Here is a 10,554-nt window from a genome sequence, read left to right on the forward strand (position 1 = left end):
TGTGGAGGCTGGTAGTATGGAGGCTGTAATGTAATTTTTAGGATGTGATGTAATGTAGAGGACGGTAATACGGAGGCTGTAATATAATGTGGAGGCCGGTAATGTAACATGGAGGCTATAATGTAATGCGGAGGCTGGTAATATTTAGGCTGTAATATAATGTGGAGGCTATAATGTAATGTAGAGGCTGTAATATGTTGTTGAGGTTGATAATATAATATGGAGGCTGTGATGTAATGTGGAGGCTGTTATTATGGAGGCTGTAATATAATGAAGATGCTGTAAATATGGAGGCTGTAATATAATGTTGAAGTTGATAATATAGAGGCTGTGATGTAATGTGGAGGCTATAATGTAATATGGAGGCTTAAAATATGAAGGCTGTAATATAATGTTGAGGTTGATAATATAATATGGAGGCTGGTAATATGGAGGCTGTAATATAATTTGAGGGCTGTAATGTAATGCAGAAGCTGGTAATATGAAGGCTGTAATATAATGTAGAGGCTGTGATGTAATGTGGAGGCTGGTAGTATGGAGGCTGTAATGTAATGTTTAGGATGTGATGTAATGTAGAGGACGGTAATATGGAGTCTGTAATATAATGTGGAGGCCGGTAATGTAACATGGAGACTGTAATGTAGAGGCCGGTAATACGGAGGCTGTAATATAATATGGAGGCTGGTAATGTAACATGGAGGCTGTAATGTAATGTGGAGGCTGGAAATTTTTAGGCTGTAATATAATGTGGAGGCTATAATGTAATGTAGAGGCTGTAATATGTTGTTGAGGTTGATAATATAATATGGAGGCTGGTAATATGGAGGCTGTAATATAATTTGAGTGCTGTAATGTAATGCAGAGGCTGGTAATATGAAGGCTGTAATATAATGTAGAGGCTGTGATGTAATGTGGAGGCTGTTAGTATGGAGGCTGTAATGTTTAGGATGTGATGTAATGTAGAGGACGGTAATATGGAGTCTGTAATATAATGTGGAGGCTGGTAATGTAGCATAGTGACTGTAATGTAGAGGATGGTAATACGGAGGCTGTAATATAATGTGGAGGCCGGTAATGTAACATGGAGGCTGGTAATTTTTAGGCTGTAATATAATGTGGAGGCTATAATGTAATGTAGAGGCTGTAATATGTTGTTGAGGTTGATAATATAATATGGAGGCTGTGATGTAATGTGGAGGCTGTTATTATGGAGGCTGTAATATAATGAAGATGCTGTAAATATGGAGGCTGTAATATAATGTTGAAGTTGATAATATAGAGGCTGTGATGTAATGTGGAGGCTATAATGTAATATGGAGGCTTAAAATATGGAGGCTGTAATATAATGTTGAGGTTGATAATATAATGTGGAAGCTGTAATATAATATGGAGGCTGTAATATCATGTGAAGGCTGGAATATAATGTGTAGGCTGTAATGTAATGTGGAGGCTGTGATATTATGTGCAGCCTGATAATGTAATGTGGAGGCTGGTAGTATGGATGTTGTAATATAATGTAGAGGCTGGTAATATGAAGGCTGGTAATGTAATATGGAGGCTGTAATAGAAACATAGATGTAATGTGGAGGCTGTAATGTAAGTTGGAGGCTACAATGTAATGCAGAGGCTGGTAGTATGGAGGCTGTAATAGAATGTAAAGGCTATAATGTAATGTGGAGGCTGTACTATAATGTTGAGGTTGATAATATAATATAGAGCCTTTAATATAATGTAATTTACAGGCTGGAAAATGAAAACCACCAGCACTTCTGAGCTCAGCCAATCAGAGCTGGAGGGCGGGGCCTGGAGTTCAGGAACAGCCCCGCCCCCAGTTCTCTTTCAGGTCCGCCCATGCTCCATATAAAGGAGGGCTCTGGGCTGAGCAGTCACTGCTCTCTGCGCCTCACACCTAGAAGATGTCTGGTCGCGGTAAAGGAGGGAAAGGGCTCGGGAAAGGCGGCGCCAAGCGGCACAGGAAGGTGCTCCGTGATAACATCCAGGGCATCACCAAGCCTGCCATCCGCCGCCTAGCTCGCAGGGGAGGCGTCAAGCGCATCTCCGGCCTCATCTATGAGGAGACTCGCGGGGTGCTGAAAGTCTTCCTGGAGAACGTCATCCGGGACGCCGTCACCTACACCGAGCACGCCAAGAGGAAGACCGTCACCGCCATGGACGTGGTCTACGCGCTCAAGCGCCAGGGCCGCACTCTCTACGGCTTCGGGGGTTAATGCTGCCGCCTCCTCCGTCCTCACAGCACAAAGGCTCTTCTCAGAGCCGCCCACATCTTCCCGGGGAGAAGCTACAATGCCACTGAGGGGTTAACACCGCCGGCCCATCAGGAGATCAGCGGCGCCCTGTGCTCAGTACAGCCGGAGGTCTACAATGCTGAAACCCCCCAATAATCTGTGTAAATCCCGAGCCCCGGGTGTTCTCCACCGCAGCTACGAGACGAGCTGTGCTCGGAGACTGAGGGGTTAATCCGTCCCGCCAATGAGCGGCGCTGGTACAGGTCACATGACCGGCTCCACCTGTAAATCAGCAGCTCAACTATAGGCGGGAAATTCAAATGAGCGACGAGATCCTGAGCTCTTCCAGCCAATAGCAGAGCTCTGGACCCCGCAGCCGTTATTTGCCCGTGAGCCCCGCCCCTCCTGCTGTCTCCGCCCCCCGCTCTTCTCAGAGCCCCCACCTTCTCTAGGGCGGAGCTGCCGCATTGTGTGAATACATGGAAGCCTCATGTCCGAGGCGGATTATTCCCTCATTATAGACCACTGATCGGGAGGATGGGGGGAGTAGTGATCAGACAGTGAGGATGGGGGGGAGTAGTGATCAGACAGTGAGGAGGATGGGGGAGTAGTGATCAGACAGTGAGGAGGATGGGGGGAGTAGTGATCTGCTGATGGATGGATGTGAGCCCCGCCGTGCGCTCTATCCCCGGACACCAGCGCAGAGCTGGAGAAGGGGGCGGAGCGATAGAACAAGTGCTTTACAGTGATTGGCTGATCTCTGGCTTTTGAAATTCCCGCTCAATTACAGTCCGGTCAGAATCCAGCGGCCGTGGAGGAGCAGTCCATTACACACAGGGGCGCTGATGGTCCGGGCGTCACACAGGGGCACTTGCCGCTCCAGACATGCTGCGAGAACGGGCAGACATTGCTGCTGTAGCGGGTTCGTCCCCTGTGTGTAATGGACTGCTCCTCCACGGCCGCTGAGCGGGAATTTCAAAAGCCAGAGATCAGCCAATCACTGTAACGTACTTGTTCTGTAGCTCCGCCCCCATAGCCTGCTCAGTATTAACCCGTCAGTGGCCGCCTTCTCCCGCCCCCCACCGGAGAAGGGGAGAACAGTCCCGTAGTCACTGTGCGGAGAAGAGCGGCTCCATCGCTGCGCTGGTGTCCAGGGATAGAGCGCACGACCCCCCTGCACGCACAGTACACTCAGCGGCGGCATCACTACCAGCAGGGGGCGGGGCGCAGTGAGGGGCGGTTATCAGCAGAGCAGCGAGGCCCTGATAGACGGAAGAGAGCGGCGCTGACAGGGTTAACCCGCCCCCTATTCCTGCCCGCAGAGAAGCGGAGCCCCCGCCCGCTGTGAGCGGAGAACGAGGGCAGAAGGGCGGAGTGGAGCTCGTCTGAGGAGGAGGCGGTGGGAAGGGACTGACCTCCCGCTTCATGTAGGAGGGGCTTATTACCTGGAGACACGCCCATCAGCTGGGACTGGCGGATAGGATGAGCTCCGCCTCTTGTGAACGATGATTGGTTATTGAAGTTTTTGCGGGCACATCATTGTACGAATAAACCAATAGGGATGTAGGGGTGTGGTTTACATGAGCCAATGAGGACGAGGCCGGGAGTATAAATGGTCTGCACGGTCCGTTCCTCACCTCATTCTCTTGCTGTGTACAGATCTCTGCAGAGCCATGGCCAGAACCAAGCAGACAGCGCGTAAGTCCACCGGCGGGAAAGCTCCCCGCAAGCAGCTGGCCACTAAGGCCGCCAGGAAGAGCGCCCCCGCCACTGGCGGAGTCAAGAAGCCTCACCGCTACCGGCCCGGGACCGTCGCTCTCCGGGAGATCCGGCGCTACCAGAAGTCCACCGAGCTGCTCATCCGGAAGCTGCCCTTCCAGCGCTTGGTGAGAGAGATCGCCCAGGACTTCAAGACCGACCTTCGCTTCCAGAGCTCGGCCGTCATGGCCCTGCAGGAGGCCAGCGAGGCTTACCTGGTCGGGCTCTTCGAGGACACCAACCTCTGCGCCATCCACGCCAAGCGGGTCACCATCATGCCCAAGGATATCCAGCTGGCCCGCAGGATCCGAGGGGAGAGGGCTTAGATCTGCGCCCCGCACCCAACAAAGGCTCTTCTCAGAGCCACCACCTCCTCCAGAGACGAGCTCCACTCCGCCCTTCATTCTCCACCTCTGCTCACAGGAGGCGGTTTAACCCTTTCAGCGCTCTAATTAGTGAGAGCAGTTCCTTTATTCTAAAAGCGCTCTCTGTATCTCCCCCCCGTCTATCAGGGACTCGCTGACCGTGACCGATAACCGCCTCCATCCTCCCTGCCCCCCGCCATCTCCACTCAGCGCTGCTGGGGGCGGAGCTATAGGACAAGTGCTTTACAGTGATTGGCTGATCTCCTGGCTTTTGAAATTCCCGCTCAATTACAGTGCGGTTAGAATTCAGCGGCCAAACCCTCTACAGCAGCAATGTCTGCCCGTACTCGCAGCAGGTCAGGAGCGGTAAGTGCCCCTGTGTGACCCCCGGACGCCTCCACAGCTGAGATCAGCGGCATCGCCAGCTCAGTCGTACAGAGCATGTGGGGGGCTCTTAGAAGAGCCTTTGGTTCCGGGGGGCACAGCAGCAGCAGAGCCGGGCTCACTTGCTCTTGGCCGACTTGGTGCTCTCGGTCTTCTTGGGCAGCAGCACGGCCTGGATGTTGGGCAGGACGCCTCCCTGGGCGATGGTGACACCGCCCAGCAGCTTGTTGAGCTCCTCGTCGTTACGCACGGCCAGCTGCAGGTGGCGGGGGATGATGCGGGTCTTCTTGTTGTCGCGGGCGGCATTGCCGGCCAGCTCCAGGATCTCGGCGGTGAGATACTCGAGCACAGCGGCCAAGTAGACGGGAGCGCCGGCGCCCACCCTCTCGGCGTAGTTGCCCTTGCGGAGGAGCCTGTGCACTCGGCCGACCGGGAACTGGAGCCCTGCCCGGGAGGAGCGGGTCTTGGCCTTAGCCCGGACTTTGCCTCCTTGTTTGCCTCGTCCAGACATCTTCCTCTTTTCTGTACAGATGAGACTGACTGATCCGCTCCGCCCGTCACTTCTTATACCCGGATGGCGCAGGGAGAACTCCTCTGTGATTGGCTGAATACAAATCCGGTTTTCAGCGCCAAATCCTGCAGCCAATGAGGAAGCAGATGACCTGGAAAGGCTTGTGAGGACACGCCCCCTTTTCTCCACCAATTGCCGGCCGCCCCCATAGCACCGGTGTATCCCCGAGTGCCCGGCTCTGTGGATCCATCCAGCCGCTCGTCCTTCACTACCTCCTCCTCCTCCTCCTCAAGTGTCCAATCACTACTCCCCCCATCCTCCTCAGTGTCCAATCCCTACTCCCCTCATCCTCCCGATCAGTGGTCTATAATGAGGGAATAATGAGGCTTCAATGTATTCACACAATGCGGCAGCTCCGTCCTAGAGAAGGTGGGGGCTCTGAGAAGAGCGGGGGGAAGAGAGAGCAAGAGCGGGGGGGCGGAGGAGGCGGGGCTCACATCCATCTAATCAGCCGAGCCGGGGGCGGAGCAGCAGGAGGGGCGTGGCTCACAGCCATTCATTCAGCTGAGCAGAAGGAGGGGCGGGGCTCGCATCCATCCATTCAGATGAGCCGAGGGCGGAGCTTGTCCACTGCCGCTGAATTCTAACCTGACGGTAATTGAGCGGGAATTTCAAAAGCCAAGGTACTAGTTCTATAGCCCCGCCCCCATAGCCTGCTCAGTATTAACCCGTCAGTGGCCGCCTTCTCCCGCCCCCCACCGGAGAAGGGGAGAACAGTCCTGTATTCACTGTGCGGAGAAGATCGGCTCCATCGCTGCGCTGGTGTCCAGATATAGAGCGCACGACCCCCCTGCACGCACAGTACACTCAGCGGCGGCATCACTACCAGCAGGGGGCGGGGCGCAGTGAGGGGCGGTTATCAGCCGAGCAGCGAGGCCCTGATAGACGGAAGAGAGCGGCGCTGACAGGGTTAACCCGCCCCCTATTCCTGCCCGCAGAGGAGCCGGAGCCCCCGCCCGCTGTGAGCGGAGAACGAGGGCAGAAGGGCGGAGTGGAGCTCGTCTGAGGAGGAGGTGGCGGCTCTGAGAAGAGCCTTTGGGGGAGAGGTGCGGGCGGCGCCGGTTACTTCTTGGCCGCGCTCTTCTTGGCTTTCGCCGCTTTCTTAGCCGGACTCTTGGAAGCCTTGGGTTTGGCCGCCTTCTTAGCCGGACTCTTGGCAGCCTTGGGTTTGGCCGCCTTCTTAGCCGGACTCTTGGCTAGCTTCTTGGGGGCAGCCTTCGGCTTCTTGGGGCTCTTGGCTGCTTTCTTGGCCGCGGCTGGTTTCTTAGCCTTTTTCGGGCTCTTGGCCGGAGCCTTCTTGGGCTTCTTCGGGGATTTAGCGGGTTTCTTGGCCGCAGTAGCTGCAGGTTTCTTGGCCGCCGGCTTCTTCTTCTTGGCCGCCGCCTTGTCCTTGGTCTCCTGCTGCTTCTTGTTGAGCTTGAAGGAGCCGGAGGCGCCGCTGCCCTTCACCTGGGTGAGGGTCCCCTTGGTGACCAGAGCCCTGACGGCCACCTTGATGCGGCTATTGTTCTTCTCTACATCGCATCCTCCGGCAGCCAGAGCCTTCTTCAGGGCGGCCAGAGACACCCCGCTGCGCTCCTTGGAGGCGGACACGGCTGTGACCAGGAGCTCGGACACGCTGGCACCGGACGGCTTCTTGCTTTTCTTGGCGCCCCCTGCCGCGGCGGATTTCCTCGGCTGCTTCTTGGACTTGGCGGCCGCTTCGGCGGGAGGAGGAGGAGCGGCGGCTGCTGGCGCGGTCTCTGCCATCGTGTGAGACGTGGGGAGAAAACACAAAGACTTCTCCTGAAGAAAACACTGAGGCCGGGGCCGGGACCGCCTCTTATATGTGCAGCGCTGCGCAGTGATTGGCTGTCGAGCTCCGCCCTCCTGCGCGTCTATTGGCTGACACTGGACACTGGCCCCGCCTTCACCACTCTCAGCCCGGCTGCAGCTCCGCTCTCCCCTTGTGCTTCCCTGCCCGGGAGAAGAGCCCTTTAGCGGCTAGAACCGGACAGGAGAGGCCGCCTTCTCCGCGCCTTCCTCCTCCCGGACATCCCCCCTCACCGTGTGCCGCCGTCTGTGGCGGAGGAGGCGGGAGCAGGCCCCGGGATCTCCGCCACAGGCCTCCCGCTCTGCCTGCCATTCTGCACATCCGGCTGGATCCGGCCCGATGGCTCCGCTGCGGGGGCTCGTTCCCTCTCTTCCCGGCCCTAGTCTCCATCCCAGGGCTCTTTCCCACAAGGTGGGGCCGCAGGAAGCTGCTTGGACCCTGCGGGGAGGAGCTGGAGCCGCGGAGAGCCCGGGAGGGTAACACAGGCGGCGGCCTCCGCTCCCTGCCGGCTCCAGTGCTCCGTGTCCCCGCACATTCCCCGCCGCAGTGATGCCGCCTCATGTGTGTACAGGGCTCTCAGGGAGCAGAGATGCGTCTTGTGGTCAGGGCTCCGCAGATGACAGAGGACTTCTCTCCTGGGCTCCTGGCTGCAGCAGAGGGGGTGCCGGTACAATGGGGCAGAGTATGGCCCCGCCCCCCAGAAGTGTGGACCCCGCTTTACTGACCCCCGGAAACATTCTGGGGAGTAAGAAATGTAGAGAAAACTGTCCCTATAATCCCCCTCATTGCACCTCCGTAATCTCAGTACAATACGGCAAAGTATAGTATAGTATAGTACAGTATAGTATATTATAGTACAGTATAGTATAGTGCAGTATATTATAGTATAGTGCAGTATAGTATATAATAGTATAGTACAGTATATTATAGTATAGTACAGTATAGTATATTATAGTATAGTGTAGTAGAGCACAGTATAGTATAGTACAGTACATTATAGTACTGTACAGTATAGGACAGTATATTATAGTATAGGACAGTATATTATAGTACTGTACAGTATATTATAGTACTGTACAGTATAGTACAGTATATTATAGTATAGTGCAGTATAGGACAGAATATTATAGTATAGTATATTATAGTATAGTGTAGTAGAGCACAGTATAGTATAGTACAGTATATTATAGTACTGTACAGTATAGGACAGTATATTATAGTATAGTGCCGTATATTATAGTACTGTACAGTATAGTACAGTATATTATAGTATAGTGCAGTATAGGACAGTATATTATAGTATAGGACAGTATATTATAGTATAGGACAGTATAGTACAGTATATTATAGTATAGTACAGTATATTATAGTACAGTATATTATAGGACAGTATAGTACAGCACAGTATAGTATAGTATAGTACAGTATATTATAGTATAGTACAGTATAGTATATAATAGTACAGTATATCATAGTATAGTACAGCATAGTATAGTATAATATAGTACAGTATATTATAGTATAGTACAACACAGTATAGTATATAATAGTACAGTATATTATAGTACAGGATAGTATAGTAAAGCATAGTATATTATAGTATAGTACAGCACTGTATAGTATATTATAGTATAGTACAGTACAGCATAGTATATTATAGTATAGTACAGTATAGTATAGTACAGGACAGTATAGTATAGCACAATATAGTATATTATAGTATAGTACAGCACGGTATAGTACAGGACAGTATTGTATAGTACAGTATATTATAGTGCAGCATAGTACAGTATAGTACAGGATTGTATAGTACAGCATAGTATAGTATAATATAGTACAGTATATTATAGTATAGTACAGCACCGTATAGTATATAATAGTACAGTATATTATAGTACAGGATAGTATAGTAAAGCATAGTATATTATAGTATAGTACAGCACTGTATATTATAGTATAGTACAGCATAGTATAGTACAGTATATTATAGTATAGTGCAGCACAGTATAGTACAGGACAGTATAGTATAGCACAATATAGTATATTATAGTATAGTACAGCATAGTACAGTATAGTATAGTACAGCACGGTATAGTACAGGACAGTATTGTATAGTACAGTATATTATAGTGCAGCATAGTATAGTACAGTATATTATAGTGCAGCATAGTATAGTACAGTATATTATAGTATAGTACAGTATAGTACAGTATATTATAGTATAGTACAGTATAGCACAGTATAGTACAGCACGGTATAGTATAGTACAGGACAGTATTGTATAGTACAGCATAGTATAGTATAGCACAGTATAGTATAGAACTGTATTGTACAGTATAGTACAGTATATTATAGTACGGTACAGTATGGTATAGTACAGTATATTATAGTACAGCACAGTATATTATAGTACAGCACAGTATATTATAGTACAGTATATTATAGTATATTATACTACAGTATAGTACAGTATAATACAGTATAGTACAGTGTAGTACAGCATAGTATAGTACAGTATATTATAGTACAGTATAGTACAGCACAGTATATTATAGTACAGCATAGTACAGTATATTAAAGTACAGTATAGTACAGGACAGTACAGTATATTATACTACAGCACAGTATAGTATAGTACAGTGTAGTACAGCATAGTATAGTACAGTATATTATAGTACAGTATATTATAGTACAGTATAGTACAGCACAGTATATTATAGTACAGTATAGTATAGTTTAGTATAGTACAGTATATTATAGTACATCACAGTATAGTATAGTATAGTACAGCACAGTATAGTATAGCACAGTATAGTAAAGCACAGTATTGTATATTATAGTACAGTATATTATAGTACTGCATAGTATAGTACAGTATCGTATAGTACATTATATTATAGTACAGCATATTATAGTACAGCATAGAGTAGTATTGTACAGTATAGTATAGCACAGTATATTATAAAACTGTACAGTATAGTACAGCACAGTATATTATAATATAGTATAGTACAGTATACTACAAAACAGAACAGTATAGCACAGTATATTATAGTATAGTACAGCACAGTATAGTACAGTAAATTATAGTACTGTACAGTACAATATATTATAGTACATTATAGTACAGTATATTATAGTACAGCACAGTATAGTACAGTATATTATAGTACAGCACAGTATAGTACAGTATATAATAGTACAGTATATTATAGTACAGCACAGTATTGTATAGTACAGTACAGTATATTATAGTACAGTATAGTACAGTATATTATAGTACGGCACAGTATAGTACAGCACAGTAGAGTACAGTATATTATAGTTTAGTACAGTATAGTATAGTACAGTATATTATAGTACAGTATAATACAGTATAGTACAGCACATTATAGTATAGCATAGTATAGTACAGTA

General features: G+C 49.2%; 2 protein-coding genes across 2 annotated transcripts; both read right to left on the reverse strand.

Moving 5' to 3' along the window:
- Window positions 1-4,865: 4,865 nt before the first annotated feature.
- LOC120994254 (histone H2A type 1) lies at window positions 4,866-5,264 on the reverse strand. Its single transcript, XM_040422700.1, has one exon. It carries the CDS (start codon window positions 5,262-5,264, stop codon window positions 4,872-4,874), a length of 393 nt encoding a protein of 130 aa, XP_040278634.1. The 3' UTR covers window positions 4,866-4,871.
- Window positions 5,265-6,386: 1,122 nt separating this feature from the next.
- Window positions 6,387-7,086, reverse strand: LOC120994255 (histone H1C-like). The gene has a single exon (XM_040422701.1). It carries the CDS (start codon window positions 7,071-7,073, stop codon window positions 6,387-6,389), a length of 687 nt encoding a protein of 228 aa, XP_040278635.1. The 5' UTR covers window positions 7,074-7,086.
- Between the last annotated feature and the right edge of the window lie 3,468 nt (window positions 7,087-10,554).

Source organism: Bufo bufo, chromosome 3 (genome assembly GCF_905171765.1).
Source record: "Bufo bufo chromosome 3, aBufBuf1.1, whole genome shotgun sequence".
In the NCBI taxonomy this organism is placed as follows: domain Eukaryota; kingdom Metazoa; phylum Chordata; class Amphibia; order Anura; family Bufonidae; genus Bufo; species Bufo bufo.

Excerpts from the sequence above, each read along its gene's own strand:
- LOC120994254 (XM_040422700.1), bottom strand. The coding sequence starts at position 5,264 with ATGTCTGGACGAGGCAAACAAGGAGGCAAAGTCCGGGCTAAGGCCAAG.
- LOC120994255 (XM_040422701.1), bottom strand. The coding sequence starts at position 7,073 with ATGGCAGAGACCGCGCCAGCAGCCGCCGCTCCTCCTCCTCCCGCCGAA.